Raw genomic sequence first — 23,538 nt, 5'->3', positions numbered from 1 at the left:
AGATACCTGTGACGCCCGGTGAAAAGAGTCCTTCCTTACACTTTTCTGAAGTATTTATATCATAAAAGTTAAGGAAGGACTCTTTTCACCGGGCGTCACAGGTCGACCCAGAAATGATATTGATAAAATTCACATATTAAATACAAATACAAGTTATAGATGTAATGTGAAAAGGTGAGTTATTAGTTAAAAACATGTATTAAGTTGAAATCCAAATAAATATTAACGACAACTTGGTCTCAATATCAGTAGAGTTTGTGACCTAGCAGTGGGATTAGGAATGCAGTAACTATGGTTGTTAAAGGGTGTTGCATATCTTTTTCTTGAACTTATTCTCTATGATCTATAAAAGATATTGATAAAATTTACATATTGAATGCAAATACAAGTTATAGATGTAATGTGGAAAGGTGAGTTATTAGTTAAAAACATGTATTAACCCTTTTACCCCCAGGCTATTTGGAACTTTCCAACCCTTAACCCCCAGGCATTTTTTTTTTTCAAGCACATTTTGCAATATATATTTTTTAAATTGCTTTAATTAACAGCCTTAATTTTCGTCATAGAGAGGTCAGGTTGGTCTCGTTCTTTTGAAAAATGCCGGAAGTTTCTCATAAACTTAAAAAAAATATGCAAAAAAAAATGTAAATAGCAGTTTTTTGCTAGGACGTACCAGTACGTCTATGGGGGTAAAGAGATGAGTTTTGTGAAATGTACCAGTACGTCCATTGGGGGTAAAAGGGTTAAGTTGAAATCCAAATAAATATTAACGACAACTAGGTCCCAATATCAGTAGAGTTTGTGACCTAGGAATGGGATTAGGAATAACTACATTTTAAAGAGACATTATCATATTTTTTCCAAGCCAGATGTAGGACAGATACTGCACCTTCAAACTTTATGATTATCTGGTCCTCCAAAAAAATTTTATGACATACTATGTATATCTTGATATTGCTTCATGATAAGGAAGATGAAAAAAAACATTATAGAGATAAATTTTGAAATTTTTAATAATTCTACAGGTATCACAATACTGTATTTGTGTCAATTTCATTAATTTTAGAATTTTGTGTTATTTGTTATAATCAGAAAAATAGTTTGTATTAGCTTTATATAAAAACATTGTAGGGTAGAAGCTTCCCTGGAGGCTGAAATTAATATTTTTATTTTCATTAAAAAAAGCTAATCTAATATCTTATTCACAATATCTGAAGATAAAGTTGAGGAGAAAGTCTTGATAAGCAGATACAGAATCTGATAATCAGCTATAAAAAGAAATGATTAAAGTCTCACTGATACATTGTATTGCTATTTCAGTCTAAAAGCCTTTCTTGCCATGCCATTATTCACTATATACATGAAACTTCAAACTTTTTCACTTTACTCTTTACAAAATACCTTTCTGGCCCATTAGGGGCTTAAGATTTCCAGGTTATTGCTGAGCTTACATACATGTTTTTCCTCTTATTATGTACAGTACTTGTATAGTTAAAAGATTTTATTCAGGAATAAGATGTTTCAGAACAGTTTTAAGCTCGTAAAAGTAAAACTCCCATTTGACGTAGAATTTATTTTCCTAACATATCTGATTACCGTGTATGTATTCTGTGCAAGTGATTTGACATTTAATGTCAAGATAAGAACGTCAGTATCTGGGATATCCGTTTTACAGTGCATATAATCAGTTTTGTGGTACCTTTACTATTTGAAATTACTTTGCTTTGGTTGGTCTGCTGATGGCTGTAGTAGTAGCTGAAGGAACTTTTATTTGAACAAAGTTTGTATATAAAGGTTGAATAATAGTTGTAAAAATAAATCATGTTTACATTTTATTGCATATCAGGTTATTTGATATGCCAGATATCATGATATAAATCTTGAAAAGGATTATTTCTGACTTAATTACAATAGCAAATAGTTATACCAATTTGCTTTTGTTAGTAACTTTTCAGAAGGACTGGGCTAGGATGCACGGTGAATAGGATTTAACGTGACTGTGTTTTACCCCCAGGTTGTAAGGTTAAGGAACCAGCTGAACATTGCACAACATCAACAACAGCAAACGCAACATTATCAACAATATCAAAAGCCTCCACAACAGTACTCTCCCCAGCCTTCACAGCATTTTAGCCAACCACCCCAGCAGCCTACACAACTCCATACTCCAGCCCAGCAAGAAACCAAGGGAGTGAATATTGGTCATTGGTCTAACATGAGAAGTGGGAGGGATAGTAGGGACGGAGTTCATGGTAGACGTGATGGGGGGGATGGCCAGGAGTCCCCTTCGTCTAGCTTAAGACATGCTTTGATCCATTTGGAAGAAGAAAATGCACGTTTAGGAAACCAAGTATCAGCACTGACAGCGGAAAACAGCAAACTTGCTGCAGATATGGAAAGAGTTCTTGGTCTCTCCGATGATATGAAAGGTAAGACTTCTTTAGGGTCATATATTTGATGGTTTTCTCTTTCTTAATCCATTCAGTGATCTATAGATACTTGTGAAAAGTATGGCGATGATGGGGTATAACAAACCAAATTTATTTTTAGAATTATGAAATGTTCAGCATATTATTTTAGGAAGTAATGTGCCTGAACAATTATACCTGTATTCAATACTGTGATTTCATTTTTTCTCTTCATTTCAATTGATTATTCAATAGTCCAACATTAAGGAGGCCAGAAGGGTTATTTACCATCATAAATTATTCAATAAGGAAAGAATTAGAGGCATGTGTCTATTGAAAGAAAACATTAAATTGTTTATAAATTTTAGTAGTAGATGACAATAAACTGAGATTCTGGAGAAGAACCAAAATGAACATCAGGTGAGAATAGAAATAGAAAGATTTTTATTAGAATTCTGTTTAATTATTAATTTGAGGTGTTGGCCTATTTTTTGAAACAGAGCAAGTTATACTAGGTTCATGACCTTGCCTCATCTAACTGTTGTACCATTAGAAGTGCCAGACCAAAAGATGTAGACCTAATAGACATCAACTGTACTATTCCTTGATATGTTTTCCTGTTAAATGGGTATCTTATTCCATGGAAAGTTAATAATTCTTCAGAATTGTTTTATATGATTATGTGCTAATGCTGAATAATAAAGGTAAATGGGCATCAGCTTATATTTCATTGCATGAAAGTATACATCCTAACGAAAAGCTATTTTTAAGGTAATTACGAAGGAATGAGCCGCGGAGAGCTAATCCGTGAAATCGAACGAGGTCATGACGAAATAAGCCGATTAGAGACTCAGCACTGCCAGCTCACAGAGGCGATATCTCTACGAAATGATATGGCTGGAGAAAATTCAGCAATTTTACAGGTAAATCTTGGTCTTATGTTGTCACTATTCCTTTATTTGTACATTTCTACTGTGAACAAGGTTTCCAGACTTAAGTTTTCAAAAGGAAGATCTACTAATGATATGCGAGTACTGCTTCTTTGCAGCCTGGACTGTCGACCCTGTATTAGCTAACACCTTAATATATTAAGAAATTATATTAATAACCAGTAACCACGTAACATGAAACTATAAACTTCATCGGTATCACATTGTTAACTCCGGTTCTGATCGTCTGATTGATCTCTGTTTGTACCGGAGATCCGGTGACAAAGGCCCGTCATCGTGATATCGTGACCTTCAGCGGTACGATAACATTAACCTCAATTCTGAATGTCTGTGTTATCTCCAGTGAAGCCGGAGATTCGATGAAAAAAGGGGCCGTAATAGTGTAATTGTGATCAAACATGACAAAGGTTCGTGTGCAAAAGGCCTCAGCCGGAGTTTGAGTGCCGGATTTCACCGTTGCACTCCAAATATCTGACTAGTTCTCACCCAATGATTATCCATTATAGCGGAGTATAACTCAAGGCGGAGCTAAGGGTGTCGGCATAAAGCGACCCCAATTAATGACTCATACACGAACGTAACCTATTAATAGTGCTAGCTATATTAACAGTAACCACATCAATAAAACGTGTATATCATTAAACGTAATATCATCAACTCGGAGAATAAGAGGAGGCAGGAATAACTCGTGATCGTAAATAAACAGAAAACGGGAAATCCACCTCTCTTACTCGAGCTAATAAAGAAAACGAGAGAAGGGGTAACTCGTATCTGTAGAACAGAAAACGAGCACTCTATGCTCTCGCTCTCAAGGTTACATAATAAAAAAACCAACATCACACAATAATATGATAAGAAAAATAATAAATTTGATTGCTTTTTTCTTAGTAATTGTAATAACCAAGAACGAAGAATAACGACAACGTAACAAAAAAACAAAGATATACTGTAGTCTAAATCGAGCACCTTCCTGAGGCGAGTACAAAACTATAACAAAGACTAAATCGCTATTCTTCGTAGGTCCAATTTGGACTTGCTAGCAAATAAATACCATAGTAAAAGCTAATAATAAATAATGATAATAAAATTGGTCATAAAACGTAAGTGATATAACCTAGATGACAGAGTACCAGATGGGCAATAATAACTTGAAAATATACCGAAGCGAACAACCCAAAATGGCTGCCGATACCGAGGCAGGCCAATCACTTCCAAAACTAAAATCCACAATACTGGAAACAGGACAAATGCCCGGTACTGCAATAAACTGTCAAAACAAACTATGGTACTTAACATTGGTAAAGGTGAAGTAGCAACGTCAGTCATGTTGAATTAACGACAAACACTTCGAAAAACACTGGGCAAAAAAATTCTGAACTTTGCGGGCAAGTCCAAAACAGAAGGATGTCCTAGAGAGTACGCGTGGTAGGTGTCGGTGGGGTAGTCCAACTGTGTTCTCTAGGGCCTGTCACGGCCCTCCCCATTGATGAAGGGATTATCTAAATGGAAGACAGCCTGTGAATAGTGGTTTTCGCATGCCTTTGTTAAATACACGACACCTACAAGGTGTTCGCGCGAGGGTTGTAACCTCTGCATTTCATGCTTTTATCTTTCTCTAGTATATTTGGAAGATTTATATTAGAAAAGGTACAAAGAAGGACTTTTCACCGGGCGTCACAGGCCTCTTCCCAGAAATAGATTTTTCCTTCGTCAAAATCCCTTTATTGCCTCATTCCATTAAGACAGTGTGTTATTGACTTCTGTTGGTAACTTTAACAACTCAAGTGTACAGAAACAATTGGTGATATTCCTAATATATTACTGCAATTTAATATTTTTTATAACCTCTAAATTGTAGATTACGTAGGTTTTTAAATGACACTGGGATTATAGCTACTTGGCCCTCTCAAGCTATTGGAATATTTTTTTCCATTAGTGCAGTGCTTGTTCGTATCTTTTTTTATGGTATCGTTTAGCTTTATATGGTAGTGAAAGTTAGAGAAGTTTTTATTGATAACCAGTTGGTCAATTTGTAATTATAGTGTTTTTTTTTTTTTTTTTGTAGGTGTGAAGCTAGCAGTTTCATTTTAGGTTATATTTTTTCTGTTTATTTATTGTCATTATTATCTATTTTAGTGATAGCTCTGTTTAATAGTCTTTACTTGTAATTTATTTGACTTGTTAACCATTTTCTTCTATTTATAAAGATCTGTATTCTTTTCTTGATTGTCATAATAGTTGTGTGCAATCTATTTTTCTTGGCAAGAATTTTTGTTGCATTTGCAATAGCAGTAGTGTCTAGTGCTTCTTTGTAATCTATGTAGTGTGCAAATCCTCCTTAAACTTTTTCCACTTTTTAGTAAATGTGTTCTGTTTTCATCTGCCCATCCCTCCAGAAGCTAGAGTTTCATGCAAGTGATCTGAATATTTAAACCACCGGTAGTCATATAAGAATTGTTTTATGAGGAAGGTTCTCTTCTTGATGCCAGTATTGTTTCTGCTACCAGTTTTATGAACTGTTCCTCATTGCTGACTTGAAAAGCCAATTTCAGTTTTTGTATCTACCCAACTAGACTGGGATGTCATTGATACATTGAACTGCTGGTGCCACTTCTGGACCTTTTTTTTCTCTTTCTGTTTGCCTCCTTTTGCAATTGTCTATTCATGAGATTTCTCAGTTATAGCTATGACATTATTTGCCACAGTAGCATAAACATCAGCACTACAAAGACATAATTTATTGCCGGCTTAAGTTCAATCCACACACAATATCCCTAGAAGTGTTCATGCGTTGCATCATTAATAAATGATCCAGTTCTAAATATTTTTAAAGGAAATTTCTACATGGAATCATGTTAGAGGCCTTTTAACCAATTAGAACCATGTCAGAGGCACTTTTGCTATTGCGTTTTATACCATTCTTAGGATCAGTATTACTATGAAACTTGACCAGGTAATTGAGAAAGGAGGCCATATCTTGTAAAGCATGTGAATATTCATAAGTATTTGCTTTTTCATTTTGCAATCATAGGTCACAAGGGAGCTGAATGCTCAGCAGCTAATGTAGGTGATGCTTGTCATTTTCCTATGTATTATGTACAGTAGTACCCCGTTTACATCGGTTCGGCTTAGGTCAGTTCCGACTTGATGTCGGTCATCATTGAATATTAAATGGAAAAATAAAACACGTTACGTTTGTTCATGCATCGGAAAATAATTCTAAATTGCTTTACATTACTTTATTTTATAATGTATAAACCTGCGTAATACATGGAAACATAATAAATTTAGGTACAGTATATGGTGTTTATATAAAACTACTAAGTTGTAAGTACTTCTTCGTGTTCAGTACATGAATAGGGAACATATAAGTCACTTTGTAAGGTGAACATCCAATTTATGTAAAAAATTGTCTTACATTGAGTCTCTTAGAACCAATTAATGATGCTAAATTTTATTAAGCTATCATGGAAACCTTGATCACTGGTATTTGATTGAATTATTGTTGATATGGATTTAATGCAATAAAGCTTGTTTATAACTTTTAATGAATAATTTTAATCTAAAAGTTGCCTGTAATTTTCAAATAAAAGTTATAAAAATTCGTAGTTTTCATTTAATTAAATATTTTATGTTGCATGTATTCATAGGCAAAAGTGTCAGAACTACAAGGAAGAGAGGCGGAATGGGAAAGAGAACGCTCGAGTTTGAGAGAACTTATCAACACGCTGAAGGATGATCGGATGTTTTATAAGGAAACTGCACAAAAAAAAGAGTAAGTACTAATGGTTTGTTTTTCATATTTCTGGAAATAACATAGCATTATCAGGTTTTTTACACAGACAATGAGCTTATATGCCATTGATTTTGCAAAGTTGAATTCTTGTTTAAGGCTTTTGAAGCAGCGTTTCAGTTTTGGTGTAGTGTTTTACATTTCATTTTGAGTATTTTGTCTGTTATAGTTGATGAGAAATGCTGGGAGCAGTCACATCTCAAAGGTGTGTTAGAAACTTGACTAATTGTATTTTCATTGAATTCATAGTGTTTAACAGGTTATAGAGTGAAAGAGGAAAGAGGATAATTCCTTTGGGTTGATGTACATTGACAATTTTTATCTTTGCTACAAGTAGAAATTTAAAGTTTTTCCTTATTCTGGTTTGTATGATGCTTATAGTGTGTTATGTTCAAGTTTCAAGACTTAAAGTGCTCTAAGAGAGAAAAATTAGTGGCGTGGTTTGCGATTAATCTGTTATTTTGGTCCTATAAATTCCGAGCTATAACAGATTACAGAGTCCAGTGTGGTACAAGATGGCTAATGAGTAGTCTTGAGGGGAAACAGTGAGAGATAAAAAATGCAATCTTTTAAAGTTGATTCCAAACTAAAACAGCTGCATTCATGATGCTAGATTACTTCTCTAACAGAGCCAATCACATCAATATGACAAGAAAAACATTGTTGGTAATTTATAGTAATGGCAACTTACCATCACCCATAGTAATAACAGTACCGTAAGAATGATTGTCCCCCACTACTTCTACAGCAGGTAGAGGAGAGAGATTGATAGTGTGTGCATGTTTTTGTATTTTATTAGCCTACCATATTTGTTTGCAGAAGTCGTACCAAATAATTAAGTTGAATTATTATTGGACACTGTATTCACCTATGTGTAATATTTATGCCCCTCTCTCAGACAAAGTCATTAGGAAAGAGTGCTAATTTTTATCAATGAAATGGATACCAATATATACTTGCTTGAGGGTACACTCAGGCACACTGTTCTATCTAGTTTTTCTTCCTCTTGTTTTTATAGTTTATATAGGAAATATTTATTTTAATGTTGTTGCTATTCTTGAAATATTTTATTTTTCCTTATTTCCTTTCCTCACTGGGCTATTTTCCATGTTGGGGCCCCTGTGCTTATAGCATTTTGCTTTTCCAATTTGGGTTATAGCTTAGCATTTAATAATAATAATAAATGACAGTGAGTGTGTTATAGACATTCATAAGGCTTACTTGAGGGAGTTTTTCTTCATTAAGAGGTATAAAAATCAATCAAGACAAATTTTAAAATGACAACCTTTTTCCTTTCTTTGTTTTCGTACAAATCTGTATTCTAACATTTGATTTACATATATTTTCATGATAAATGTGACTTTCTTCATTACTTCTCAGCAACAATAACAGACAGTATTAGTTATAAATACGTGATGAATAAGTGTAAGAGTTTGTTAACTTTTATTGATTTTTTATTAAAGGGTTTATATCATTATTTGATTTAGTTTACCCAGTTTTAGAATGATCCTAATGCATGAGACTTGATTTTTTCTTGTACGATATATGTGCTGTGATAACTTAGAATTTATTCCACCATTGAAATTAAGTATATTCTCAGGCATTGCACTCTGTATGGATGGTAAAAAGATTTGTATAACTGCTGTCAAAAGTAGTTTTTATGCTTTGACCGTATTATTATGTTGAAGTTAACAGTTGTGAAGTACTCATTTGATAATCATATTTCCATAAACTTATATCACTGATGTGGTACAGTATAATAGTGAAGGTGTAGTATGTAATAGTATAAGTAGTTAACACAAAGCCCATCGGAAAATGGATTTCTACTGCATGAGGATTCATGAAGAATATTTGATAAATAAGGTTCTAAAATATATAGAAACATCAGTTTATTGTTTTGAACTATTGCATATGATAGTGCCATAGTATGTTAAGGCTAGAAGATAAAAAATTAGTTTCCCATAAGATATTTTAAAATGACAAAATAAGATCATGCACCAGACAGCTTGGTATGTTAGGAATCCTAACACCATGAAGTCACATGAAAATTCAGGTGAGCTATTGTTCATACCTCCTTAATTGAACTAACTTTGTGTCTCAGTTCAGAAATTTTTAATTTTTTTTTATAATATAAGTAATCGTAAAGGACTAGCAGTTGTTTGTTAATTTAAATAGTATATAGACAATTGATGGCTTTTCCTGGTAGCTGACATATATTTAGTGCCAAATATATACAGTACTTTCTTTCACCACAACCCCATCAATCATTTTGTACTTACATTTGCGGTCTTGAGTGTCCTCGACATACACACGGTGTCTATTTTCATACAAAAGAAAAGTGATCGTTCACATATGTGCCCTTTGGACCCATTCATAGGTATGAACAGTTCACTTAATCTTTCATATTTTGAGTCTGTAGTGTTGTCAACAAAGAGTTCCACCAGAAGCTCCCCAGATATTTGGCCAGGCAATCTAGAGCAGTTTTCAGTTGGCATTATCCAATCATAATATTTTTGGTTTCTTTTTATAACCATTCACCCCTAATTTCAACTTCCTGACATTTTGGAAGTTGAAAGTTTAACCTTTGCTATTTGTATTTACTCTTTTGGTGTAAGTTTTCTTTGTGGAATGTATTTGTATGTAAGTCAGGTGTGTAGTTTTTGTGTGTACTGTAGTTATTTGGACTTTTTTATATTTTCTGTTCAGTATTTAATGATGCTAACTACCAAGCTAGTAAATCTGTCATAGTGACTCATATATTTTTTCTGGGAATACTAGTTCAGTTTCTTACTATTAGGATTTTTAATGTTAGGGATTTATGTGTGTCATATTATTTTTGTAATATGATATACAGTACATGCATTTTTCAATATTAATCTTACCCGATAATCATGTAGCTGTCAACTCTGTTGCCCGACAGAAATCTACGGTCGGGATACGCCAGCGATCGCTATACAGGTGGGGGTGTACACAACAGCGCCATCTGTGGTCAGGTACTCCAGTACTTCTTGTCAACACCACCTCAAATTTTTCCTCTGTCGTGCCTCCGGCTAGACCTACATGGATACGCTGTTGATTCTGGAGTTATTGTTCACGATTTGGTGATGTATTTGCTCTAGAGTTTAGCCTTCGCTATTCAGGAAGCTTTATCATTAGCTTAGCAAGTTTTTGGAATTAATTTGATTTAATTTTGGTGACGAAGAGAGTATGAACTCTCTTTCACTTTTAAATGGCCGACCCTTCCCTTAGACGGAAGTGTTGGTGTCGAAGAGAGTATAGACTCTCTTTCTTAATTTTGCTTAACAAAGTTATAGATTTATTTTATATCTCTCCGCCTTTTATAGGCCTCTTCGATCAACTTCCTTTTATTATAAACTTATTTAAATTAATTTTTATGTTTGTTTATATGCGACCTTTCCTAATAGTAGGCGGTCTTTTCTTGGAACCGAAGTTAATTAACATTGAGCCCGTCATTTCGTTTTTACCTGTTAACATTTTATGCTATTTTAATGTTTTTGAAAGAATTTCTTTGATAGTCTCGTACTGTTTTCAAAGTTGAACTAACGTTTTGTTTTGTCTGCAGTTGTTGACGTTCAGAACGTTCAACTTGCGCTCTATCGTTACGATAGAGAGAGAGTATTCACGGTTTCACGTTGCAGTAAGAGTAAACCGATTCTAGCGTTTTGTTCATTCTTTCTTAGCTTAAATGGTTTTAATTCTAATAAAGGAACTTTTTTTTTTTGGGGGGGAAATCTTTCAGTTTTTTTCCTTTAACAATAATATGTTTTAACGATATATATAATTGGGCTCATCTCTCAGGTTCTAAGTCAAGAGAGAGAGAGAGAGAGATAGAGACGGAGGGAGAGAGAGGAGGATAAACGTTTCGTTCAAGCGGGTAACGTTGTTATCGTTTTTGCTCTTCTCCCTAGTCTCTTTAGGGGAAGAAGGTAAACGTTTCTAGAGTTTTATTCTTGTTCCCAGGCTTTATGCGGTGAGAGATGTTAAACGTAGTTTATTTGATCTAGTGTTTAGTCTCTTTTCCAGCCACTGAATTAATTATCTTTCATTATGTTTTTCTGTTACATTGTAATACTGTTTTCGCAATTACTAACTTTTAATGAAGGATAGAATTGCGTGTTTCAGGTACAAACCACTTAAAGTTTCGAGTTCAGTGAAATAAGTGCAAACAGAAAATCAAAAGTGATAAAGTGATAAGCGCAAAGTGTTACAGTGTTGCGTTCGAGGGTTCGTCTGTTCGTGCCAGTTGTTCGCCTAGTCTGGGACCTCTTACAAGCTCCCAAGCCCAGGGGAGAAGTAACGTCGAAGGACTTATGGGTTCATCAGGCCTTGATCGACGAACAGACGTTTCCCTCCGTGGTTTCGGGTGTAACCAACTCACGTAGCCGACGTGATCACCCCACCCACACTAAGACGAGAGAGCCCATTTATTCCTCGTCTGCGGAAGAGGTTTCTCGCAGAAACCATGGACCAAATCTTGCAGCTTTTAAGTGCAAGTCGGTCCCTTCCGCGCAAGTCCAACTCCTAGGTGTAGCCATTAGCACTGGGTCAGTTCGGACTTGCTGCAGTACGACAACTGCACACCTCCCAGAGAGGCAAGGTGGTACCGCAACAGGCAGTAACTCCGTCTGTTGCCGCACCAGCTGTTTTAGACCCTCAGTCTCAACGGACAGTAGCTCCGTTTGTTGTTGTCTTTCATAGACCCTAGTGGTCCATGCTGCAGACTATACAGTCTCAGCTTGCTCCTTCATACAGGAGTATCATGCTGGAAGGTTGACAATGTAGCCTGTTAACCTACAACCCGCCGAGGTTGTGCGCTCAGCAGATACTGCGGCTGCCTGCTCCCACCCTCCACCTGTGAGAGCTCCACCTCCGATGCGCAGTCCACCCTGCCAGACGCATGTTCTTGCTGCGCCTCCTGCTTTCATGCGTGAGTTGCCGCATCGGGAGTTGCCGGGTTCCAGCACTATGAGGCAACCTCCTCAACCCATGAGGCAGGAGCCTCATGCTATGCGGCAACCTCCTCTACCCATGAGGCAGGAGCCTCATGCTATGAGGAGCCTCATGCTATGCGGCATCCTCCTCAACCCATGAGGCAGGAGCCTCATGCTATGCGGCAACCTCCTCTACCCATGAGGCAGGAGCCTCATGCTATGCGGCATCCTCTTCAAACCATGAGGCAGGAGCCTCATGCTATGCGGCATCCTCCTCAACCCATGAGGCAGGAGCCTTATGCTATGAGGAGCCTCATGCTATGCGGCATCCTCCTCAACCCATGAGGCAGGAGCCTCATGCTATGAGGAGCCTCATGCTATGCGGCATCCTCCTCAACCCATGAGGCAGGAGCCTCATGCTATGCGGCAACCTCCTCTACCCATGAGGCAGGAGCCTCATGCTATGCGGCATCCTCCTCAACCCATGAGGCAGGAGCCTCATGCTATGCGGCATCCTCCTCAACCCATGAGGCAGGAGCCTCATGCTATGAGGAGCCTCATGCTATGCGGCATCCTCCTCAAACCATGAGGCAGGAGCCTCATGCTATGCGGCAACCTCCCCAACCCATGAGGCAGGAGCCTCATACTATGCGGCATCCTCCTCAACACATGTGGCATGAGCCTCATCCCTTGCAGCATGAGCCTCATCCCATGCAGCATGAGCCTCATACCATGCAGCATGAGCCTCATCCCATGCAGCATGAGCCTCATCCCATGCAGCATAAGCCGCACGCCATGCAACATGCTCTGCATACCTTACAGCATGCTCTACATACAGCATGCTCTGCATACCTTACCGCATGCTCCTCAGTCACACATCTTTGGTTGTTGCCAACTCACAAAACTGTCTAGCAGTTTCATAACGTTGCCTTCTGGTCTGCTGCTTTTGCACCAGTGAAACCCTCACTGAGAGAACTTAGCTTTTCTCGGATATGGTTCCTGTAGATGAGAAAGTGCTATTCTCCCTCCTTCTGATATTCCCTTGAGGACTCTGTCATTTGGAGAGGAGCCTTAAGCTGCTTAGCCTCCTATGGACTTTCATTTAAGCATAACATGCTTCCAGGGAGGGTAATGGTTCCGCTTCAGTCGCTAACCCCGTCTGTTACCACACCTGCTCCCATAGACCTTGAGCTTTGTTGCAAGACATGCAGTCCAAGCTTAGTCCTTGTTAGAGGATTTTTTGTTTACGGAGTCAGTGTGTCACTGGGAAGACGTTCAACAACCAGCAGAAGTGACTTGTTGTGACGCAGTGCGGCAACCTCAGCAACCCGATAAGGAGTTGTCTGTACGACCCAGACAGTCTAGACAGTTTCGGGTTGTCGCTGTACTTCCTCGCTTCCCCATGGTTGACAGTTCACAGACTGTGCAGCAGTACCATGATCTTGTGTCCGGCTCCGTCAGACGACTGGCTTTTAAGAGCTCCCACAAGTCGTCGCTGTCTGGAGATTCTCAGATGGACTATGGATCTGACCAAGGAACTGGGCCTCCTGGTCAATTTTGAGGAGTCCCAGCTCGTCCCATCCCAGACCATTGTCTACCTGGGTATGGAGCTTCAGAGTCGAGCTTTTCGGGCTTTTCCGTCGGCCCCAAGGATCTACCAAGCCCTAGAATGCATCCAGAGCATGCTGAGAAGGAACCGATGCTCAGTCAGGTAGTGGATGAGTCTAACAGGGACACTTTCATCGCTGGCCCTGTTCATCGAGTTAGGGAGACGCCACCTCCGCCCCCTTCAGTATCATCTAGCTGCTCACTGGATAAAGGACATGACGCTAGAGACGGTCTCAGTTCCTGTTTCCGAAGAGAGGAGGTCTACTCTCACGTGGTGAAAGAACAGCTTTCTTCTCAAGGAAGTCTACCTTTGGCTGTTCAGAAACCCGACCGCCGTCTCTTCTCGGACGCATCAGACACGGGCTGGGGTGCGACTTTGGACGGACAGGAATGCTCGGGAACATGGAATCAGGACCAAAGGACACTTCACATCAATTGCAAGGAGCTGTTGGCGGTTCATCTGGCCTTGATAACTTCAAGTCCCTCCAGCTTAACAAGGTGGTGGAGGTGGACTCTGACAACACCACAGCCTTGGCTTACATCTCCAAGCAGGGAGGTACTCATTCGTGGAAGTTGTTCTAGATCGCAAGGGACCTCCTCATCTGGTCAAAAGATCGAAAGCTCACGCTGGTAACGAGGTTCATTCAGGGCGATATGAATGTCATGGCAGATCGCCTCAGCCGGAAGGGTCAGGTCATCCCCACAGAGTGGACCCTTCACAAGAATGTTTGCAGCAGACTTTGGGCCCTGTGGGGTCAGCCAACCATAGATCTGTTCGCTACCTCGATAACCTAGAGGCTCCCGTTGTATTGTTCTCCGATTCCAGACCCAGCAGCAGTTCACGTGGATGCTTTTCTGCTGGATTGGTCCCATCTCGACCTGTATGCATTCCCGCCGTTCAAGATTGTCAACAGGGTACTTCAGAAGTTCGCCTCTCGCAAAGGGACACGGCTGACGTTGGTTGGCTCCGCTCTGGCCCGTGAGAGAATGGTTCATAGAGGTACTGCAATGGCTGGTCGACATTCCCAGGACTCTTCCTCTAGGAGTGGACCTTCTACGTCTACCTCACGTAAAGAAGGTACACCCAAACCTCCACGCTCTTCGTCTGACTGCCTTCAGACTTTCGAAAGACTCTCAAGAGCTAGGGGCTTTTCGAAGGAGGCAGCCAGAGCGATTGCCAGAGCAAGGAGGACATCCACTCTCAGAGTCTATCAGTCTAAAGGGGAAGTCTTCCGAAGCTGGTACAAGGCCAATGCAGTTTCCTCAACCAGTACCACTGTAACCCAGATTGCTGACTTCTTGTTACATCTAAGGAACGTAAGATCCCTTTCAGCTCCTACGATCAAGGGTTACAGAAGTATGTTGGCAGCGGTTTTCCGCCACAGAGGCTTGGATCTTTCCACCAACAAAGATCTACAGGACCTCCTTAGGTCTTTTGAGACCTCAAAGGAACGTCGGTTGTCCACTCCAGGCTGGAATCTAGACGTGGTCCTAAGGTTCCTTATGTCATCAAGATTTGAACCTCTCCAATCAGCCTCTTTTAAGGACCTCACATTAAAAACTCTTTTCCTCGTGTGCTTGACAACAGCTAAAAGAGTAAGTGAGATCCACGCCTTCAGCAGGAACATAGTTTTCACATCTGAAACGGCTACATGTTCCTTGCAGCTCGGTTTTTTGCTAAAACGAGCTTCCTTCACGTCCTTGGCCTAAGTCGTTCGAGATCCCAAGCCTGTCCAACTTGGTGGGGAACGAACTGGAGAGAGTACTTTGCCCAGTTAGAGCTCTTAGGTACTATCTAAAAAGGTCATAACCTTTACGAGGACAATCAGAAGCCTTATGGTGTGCTATCAAGAAGCCTTCTCTTCCAAGGTCTAAGAACTCAGTTTCTTACTAATTCAGGCTCCTGATTAGGGAATCACATTCTCATCTGAAGGAAGAAGACCTTGCTTTGCTGAAGGTAAGGACATATGAAGTGAGAGCTGTGGCTACTTCAGTGGCCTTCAAACAGAACCGTTCTCTGCAGAGTGTTATGGATGCAACCTATTGGAGAAGCAAGTCAGTGTTCGCATCATTCTATCTCAAAGATGTCCAGTCTCTTTACGAGAACTGCTACACCCTGGGACCATTCGTAGCAACGAATGCAGTAGTAGGCGGGGGCTGAGCCACTACATTCCCATAATCCCATAACCTTTTTAACCTTTCTCTTGAATACTTTTTATGGGTTGTACGGTCGGCTAAGAAGCCTTCCACATCCTTGTTGATTTGGCGGGTGGTCAATTCTTTCTTGAGAAGCGCCGAGGTTAAAGTTTGTGATGAGGTCCTTTAGTATGGGTTGCAGCCCTTTATACTTCAGCACCTAAGAGTCGTTCAGCATCCTAAGAGGACCGCTACGCTCAGTAAGGAAGACGTACTTAATAAAGGCAGAGTAATGGTTCAAGTCGTCTTCCTTACCAGGTACTTATTTATTTTATGTTATTTTTGAATAACTAATAAAATAAAATACGGGATACTTAGCTTCTCTGTTAACATGTATGCTGGTCTCCACCCACCACCCTGGGTGTGAATCAGCTACATGATTATCGGGTAAGATTAATATTGAAAAATTTTATTTTCATTAGTAAAATAAATTTTTGAATATACTTACCCGATAATCATGATTTAATTGACCCACCCTTCCTCCCCATAGAGAACCAGTGGACCGAGGAAAAAATTGAGGTGGTGTTGACAAGAAGTACTGGAGTACCTGACCACAGATGGCGCTGTTGTGTACACCCCCACCTGTATAGCGATCGCTGGCGTATCCCGACCGTAGATTTTTGTCGGGCAACAGAGTTGACAGCTACATGATTATCGGGTAAGTATATTCAAAAATTTATTTTACTAATGAAAATAACATTTTTAGCAAAACATCAATCATCTCTTGCCACCCATAATTTATAATTATCAGATTTGTCCCTATGCATATACAAATTATTAGTCCTTTAAAATAGGGAATGTCTTTAGCTGAGCAGTTGTAATACCTGGTGAATTTCAGTAAGGACAAGTGGTTGACTACGATAAGATTGTTAATGACAAGTGGTGAATTCAGGCAAGTAGAGCTACCCACTTTCTTGGCAAAGACTATACAGTACTTTTGTCTTCTGTTGCAGTGAATATAGATGTATTATTATATCTTATCTAGGGCATTTTGATCCTTTTCTCATTCATTTTAGATTGAATGATTCATTATTAGCTTCACACGAATTGTGGAAGCAAAGTAAAAGTTTCCTAAGTTTAGATTAGAGGGTGGGCATTGCAGTCGATTTATACGGCTAAATCGGCTCTAGATCTACAATCTCTTTGCACTTTTTGTAGAGAGCATGATGTTCACTATTGTCCCCAAGTGTCTATTGCCGGTCTTGGCCTCTCATTCAGTGACAGGCTTATTCTTTAAGGAAGAGAAGGAAAGGTAAGTCTTATGCGGTGTCATCCTTGGCTACGCCTAAGATGATGCCGAGGAGATTTTAGATCACTTTACCCTCCTGATCCAGTTGGCCAGTCACTGGAGCTTCTAGGTATATTCCCCTGGTTTGGTCCTCTGGAAGTATCCTTCAGTAGCAAAGAGAACTTGGATCAACATCGTAAAAAACCTAAAGTTATGACAACCAGAGTAGTGATGGTTAACTTAGTTCTTGTATTGTCCTTCTCTAGGCAGTTTTCAACAAAGAAAAGAGCCCCTCATCTTCATTGTCACGAAGGCAAAGGCATTAAAGGATGCTTGCTATGCCTCCTTAGTTTTTTCTATATTGGGCATAACAGCGAGGAGGCATCACTTGCCCGTTCAGTTGTGGAGAGGGCCAAGTCTCTTGTGAGAAGGGGGAGATGACATCTTTGTTTACCCATGGACAATTCTCCACCTAGTGAGATTTTTTCTACAATGGAGTTTTTTTTTTTATTGGGGCCTTGGGGGGGTACTTGAATTCTGATTTTCAACTAATTGCAGCTTGGTTTGTAATAATAATTGGTAAGAATACCTTTACCAAGCAAGGCAGTGGGGCAAATTTAGAGGGAAAAAAACAAGATGGCAAAACTAGCTAGAGTAGAGCATGACTTGGTTTAGTTTTAATAAATCAAAATATCAGTTTTGTTTTGTCTCACACACTTTGGATTGCCTATATCCTACCTGTAGAGAAATTTAAGAGTCTAGATGTACAAATGACGTAGGTGGACTCTTCTTTTGAGGAGGAGGCAATTGTAAACTGGTAGGTATTTAAACAAAATGAACGAGTTACTATTAGGATTCGGAGTTCCATAGGTGCACATGAAGGCTATCACTGTTTTTCTTTGAACCCAATATGGAAGTGTATGGGGCATTAAAAGACCATGAATGTTGGTTAATAATAAGTAAAGGGTTTGTAATTAAACAAATTGTATGATACTGTATTTGTATTTTTTATGAATACAACTAATTACTGTTGGACAACTTTGTTTCCAATGCACAACCCTCATAATAAGTTTACTTCTCAATTAATTTTACAGAGTAATATACAGGCAATAGAAGAATAACTTGCTAATTGTTTGAAAGACAGAGACATTTTATGCAAGTATTGTATCTATTGCCAAGTATTCCAAAGTAATGTAACTACTTTTCAGTAACATTTGCTAACATGACTAGACTATAGGAATACCTCAGTTCAGAATTGGCACCTTCTGACGTACAAAAGGCGCATGCTAGGTGTAGGCTTGCATGATAGAAATCTTAGATTTGTGTACTATTAAAAACTGGGAAACTAGTGATGTTTTTTTATTTTTTCATTGATATTTTTTCTTGATCTTGACATTACCAAACTCTGGTAGAGAGATCACAGTTCTCCAGACATCGTACCAGACAACTCTCCTTCGTCAACATCTTGGTCTAGTCAGGTGTGCCATAATGCATTGTCTTGGCTTTTAAATTATCAGTTTGGAGCTTAAAATGTATTAGTATTTTGTGCCTTATTTTTTTTTTTCATTATTGGCTATCCATTAGCTTATGCATCACTTCAACTTACAGTATCTGCTATACATGAACTCTTAACTTATTACAAGTTCAGAATGGTTAATCTATAACTTTACTTCAACTTCTGAAAGATAAATTTCTGTTACATCTTATCCATAACTTATGTATTTTATTATGCAATATTGTATGTCCATTCAGTACTGGTCTTTAATTATGGTTGGTATTAGAGTTTATTATTTTAAATGATCTGTTTTTCAAGGTTTGTTACAGTTTGCTGTAAGAAAATTCTCATTCTTCTTTGTAGGTAGATTATTTTCTTATGCAGTATTTACTTTTGCCTGTTAGCATTTGGCTTGCAACTTTCCATAGAAATTAGTCTTTATGAATATGATACTTTTAGAACACAAATATTTTAATTAAATGCTTAACATCTCGGAGGTTTGAATTTCTTATGTATTATTGTTATTATTGTTAGGTAGGTTAACTGTACTATTAATTTAGAATACTAGACTCGCATAGGACTTGCCGGAAAGAGGCTTTGTATGGCATCTACTTTTATTTTGTATACTATATAGATATCATGTAAAGATATAAAAAAGAAATGATCCAGTCAAGATAAAGGCAATAATTATTGCTTAAGATGAAGATCGAGATCGGTATGTCTCATCATAACCTTATCAGTCATATATATTCTCTGATTAAGTATGGCTAGATTGAACCATTGGAAAATGGAACTAACAAGGTTTAGCTCCAGCTACTGTGAAAAATGCTATACTTGTAAGATTCCCTCAATTTGGAACAGACTACCTCAGCTCTACCAGTACTAGTTTGTTTGAGATAGGAAGCTAGGATAATGCAATTTAGAATCTCCTCAAATGGACTAGAAAGTATTTGAGGCCATTTATTTACAAAACTTTATTCAACTTCATATAACTTCCTTACCACTTTGGTTTTATAATTTTATAACAGACATATTGATGAAAAATCAAGTGATCTGGGGACTCGGTTCTTGTGAAGTGCTCTTGAATATAAAAAATCATTGTAATTAGTAATTTCCTTTTTTATATTTGAATGGCCTGGAAGCAGCCCAGTCTAGTAATTGATATTTATATGAAGTAATGACATGTAGGACCAAGTTGTAAAATTTTTTTAGTTTTGCCCCCGTAGCTCTCATCTATTTTGTTGTAGGAAAAAATTACCTGATCACTATTGTGTTTGATGCTTCTCACAATTATATAAATAGTTTAGCTTGATGTAGAAAAAGTTTAAAGATCTTTTTAAGAAAGTAGAATGTTTTTGTGTTTAGTAAGATTACACAAAGTTTTAGTATAGATTAAAGATATACAGTAATAGGTAGTGATATATTAGTGAACTTTTATTGCTAATAAAAGTATATGTAGTTGTTATAGATTTTAGTTGTTATTGTGAAGGCTTTTTAGCATTGAGCAGTTCTAATCTTCATTCTTAAGTCCTGAGTTTAAAAGATGCTTGAAAGTATAATGTTAATTTGCTATATTAAAACCTTAAATAGTAGATTTTTTTCTTTGCTAAGGCAGTGCTGTATAAAACCAGTAATAATCTAGTATTTATAATATCTTTAAATGCTGTAATTCTTAAAATGTAAGTGTATGTTTCGACACCTGGTATAGTGTTGACACCTGGTTGTTTTTGGAGGTTGTATGTGTATGTTGTAAAATTTTCTTAATCACCCTATAGTCAATTTCTTTTAGCGAAGCAGATTTGCACCGACTCGCAGCGGTGCCCTTTTAGCTCGGAAAAGTTTCCTGATCACTGATTGGTTGGACGAGATAATTTTAACAAATCAGCGATCAGGAAACTTTTCCGAGCTAAAAGGGCACCGCTGCGAGTCGGTGCAAATCTGCATCGCTAAAACAAATGGACTATAGATTAACTCTTAAATGTTATGCTCCAACTAACAATGATAACAAATCTTTAAGGTTACCCATAAACCATCCCATGGCTGATAGATAATATATATTAAAATAGTTAATTAGCATGGTTTCCTAAGCTTTATTCAAATGGTTACTCATCATTTCATGATTATCTACCAATGTTTTATCTTTACATTAGCGATGGCCTACAAAGGGTTTAACTGGAAAGTTTTTAGAGAGACTACAACTGTGATAAATGAAATTAGTGAGTGATATGTTATTGCTTCTATGAGACAAATAGGAATGTTTACTGTTGTTTACATTAGAATTTGATATACAAGGTAGTAAAGATTACAATGTACGTTATGATTGTTATTGAAGGTCTTAATTGGTGACTTAATAGTCGAATTTGGTAAATATAGGAATGTAGCAATAAGAAAAAAGGACATAATGAGCCTGAATCGCCAAAACATACCGTACTATTAATGTACATTCTGGTAACCAGATTTAATAATTACTTATGGAAAGAGAGATTGACTGACTTTGTCTCATCCAAATCTGTAAGTTTTCATATTGATACGGATAACTAACTGTTTCTGTTCAGTGAAAATATGTGCTTTTGTGGGTCGGTTTTTATGAGGGAATGACTCTTTTTCATTGCTTTTTTTTTCTTTTTCACTAAAAATAATTTAATGGGACCACTGAACTACTTTGCTAGACTCTCATAAGGCTCCCTAAAGGATTTGTTCATAAAATAGAATTGAAGATGGTACATAGTAAAGTTAGAGAAACTGAACAGCCAAATGAGGAGAGACCAATGAGAGGGGATTAGTAGTGCAAGGTAGTAAGCAATAGAGCTATGGCTGAAAGGACCCTGCAAAAGATCTTTAGTACATTTTGCAGTGTGCTGCTGAAGCTACACTTTAATAAGTAACCCTCTCTTGGGGGTAGAAGGGAAATAATTATCCTTAATAAATATTTAAAAACAAACTTGGTTATACTAAAGATATCTAGAAGATTATTGTGGATGTTGAATTGAAATAAAGTTGAAACTGATGAGACAAGTTGCTTGTGTTGTACATATAGGTTAAAAGGACATGAAGGGATGAAAAATTTAAAGTTATTTAGAAGTGATAAAAAGGTTAGTTTAGATGAAAGAATTGTTCAAAGTGTTTGGAGATAATTTGGCATGTGGAGAGAATTTAGGAGAAAAGAGAGGGAGACTCAAGAGGTATTGGAAAGGTAGGACCTTGATTATATGGAGTGCTGTGTGAAATGGTGCAGTTTGTAATGGGGTTTTGACATGACATTGTGAAGATGTGTAAGTGACATGAAAGGTTTTTTTTGCTTCTAGTTATATCCATCATTCAGCAGATGAATTACAAATTTGACACTGATTATCTTGTTTTTATATTGGAGAGATGGGTTACTGTTATAAAAGAATAGAGGTCTTGAATCAGAGATTTAATATATTCAGACTTTATCAGAGAGTTTTGTTTTATAGATCCAAGCTGGCTTAACATATTTCAAAAGTTTTCACTTTTCTTGATTTTATTTATTCATTTATTGAGACTAGAATGAAAATACATAGAATTGCAAAAATATGTGATGTGAATGAAAATACCATATGATTGTCTGCTTTCCATGTTGCACAAGATTTATATTTTTTTCTCATTATATTCATTGGTTGCTGAGACAGTAACAGGCATTCATTAATTCCTTTTAAGTTGATTCTTTGTGGTCTTTAGTGACCAGGCCCCAATTTTACTGAATGCAATAGTTTCTTAACAGAGAGCTAGTATATTGTTTTGAATTATATCTTCTTATATTAACAATGCATAGCTTATATAATTAATGCCCATTTGTGATAGAGCAAACAGAGGAAGAGCATGAAGGTACATCAGAGATTAACAGCAATTGTGTAAAATATATCTTTCTGATGTTTTGTCTGATAGAGACGGTATGGAATTAAGATATGTAAATACTGTATAATCCTTTAGATAATTTCAGGCACTTTGTTTAAAGAAACAAAACTTCAGTTTAGGTGTTGAAATCTTCATTTAGTAATCATAGTGCTTTCCTTGTAGACATGAAGTTCTAACAGGTGAAGGAATAGAGTTCAATTTTTTTTTTATCGACATAGCCATTTATATAAACCAGTTCCAATATTCATGACTGAAGAGTCATGATTTTATTCGGATTATAATTTTTACCTTTACTGCTTAATACTTAGCTCAAATGGCAAAGTATCTCTGTCGCCTAAGAATAGCTCTTTTAAAATTAGTAGATCTATTATACTGGTAGTGATTCTGTCTGAAGAAAATAGGAAGAGTGGAGTTTGAAAGGTGGGCGATAGATAACATAAAAAGAAAAGCTAATTTGATTGGTTGACCAAGTGATATTTTAAGTGATGAAAAACCATTAGTATTTTTTCTTTGGGAGTAGACTTAATATTTTATGTGGAAACTATTAAACTAATGCTTTCATAGTCATCACACTCCCAGTTAAGACTCAAGCATTGTATTGATCTCCATCATTTGACCCATGGTTATTTGAGGAATAACCTTTGTGACCTAGCTGCAGAATGTAGAGCATCACTTAAAATGGAATATATATAATGTAGTTTCACTTTTCAACCAACACAAATCCTTGAAATTAATTTTCTCAATCTTCAATACCGTATTTTCAATTTACCCTCTCATTAAAGTTTTAAGTTGTAATTTTTCATACAAGTATTGAAATGCTTATTAAGGACAACCCCTTCTGGTTAATCCTATGAGAGTTAAAGCTGTTAGTCGTGGAGTTTGGTTAAATAATCAATTAATAACATTAACAATGTATTGAAAATTATAGAACCAAGCAACACGTGAATTTATTTAATTTTGCTAGGAAAGTCATTTGTATCCAGATCAGCAGATTTTTATTAATTTTACCATTATACAAAAACAACTGTCCAG

General features: G+C 37.3%; 1 protein-coding gene across 7 annotated transcripts in view; it reads left to right on the top strand.

Moving 5' to 3' along the window:
* Nucleotides 1-23,538, top strand: part of LOC137621433 (IQ domain-containing protein E-like) — a 104,547-nt gene that overhangs the window by 28,151 nt on the left and 52,858 nt on the right. For 6 of the 7 annotated variants that reach the window (XR_011040231.1, XM_068351728.1, XM_068351730.1 and 3 more), the window contains 4 exons: nt 2,015-2,429; nt 3,180-3,331; nt 7,009-7,133; nt 18,548-18,613. Coding sequence is in view for 6 of the 7 variants with exons in the window: in XM_068351728.1 (XP_068207829.1) it covers nt 2,015-2,429; nt 3,180-3,331; nt 7,009-7,133; nt 18,548-18,613 (758 nt within the window). In the remaining variant the exon portion in view is untranslated. The remainder of the gene's footprint in view (nt 1-2,014; nt 2,430-3,179; nt 3,332-7,008; nt 7,134-18,547; nt 18,614-23,538) is intronic. The other variant, XM_068351727.1, reaches the window with a different exon arrangement.

Source organism: Palaemon carinicauda, chromosome 28 (assembly GCF_036898095.1).
Source record: "Palaemon carinicauda isolate YSFRI2023 chromosome 28, ASM3689809v2, whole genome shotgun sequence".
Lineage (NCBI taxonomy): Eukaryota > Metazoa > Arthropoda > Malacostraca > Decapoda > Palaemonidae > Palaemon > Palaemon carinicauda.
The sequence above is the reverse complement of the archived record's forward strand: the minus strand, read 5'-3'. Positions and strand labels throughout refer to the sequence as shown.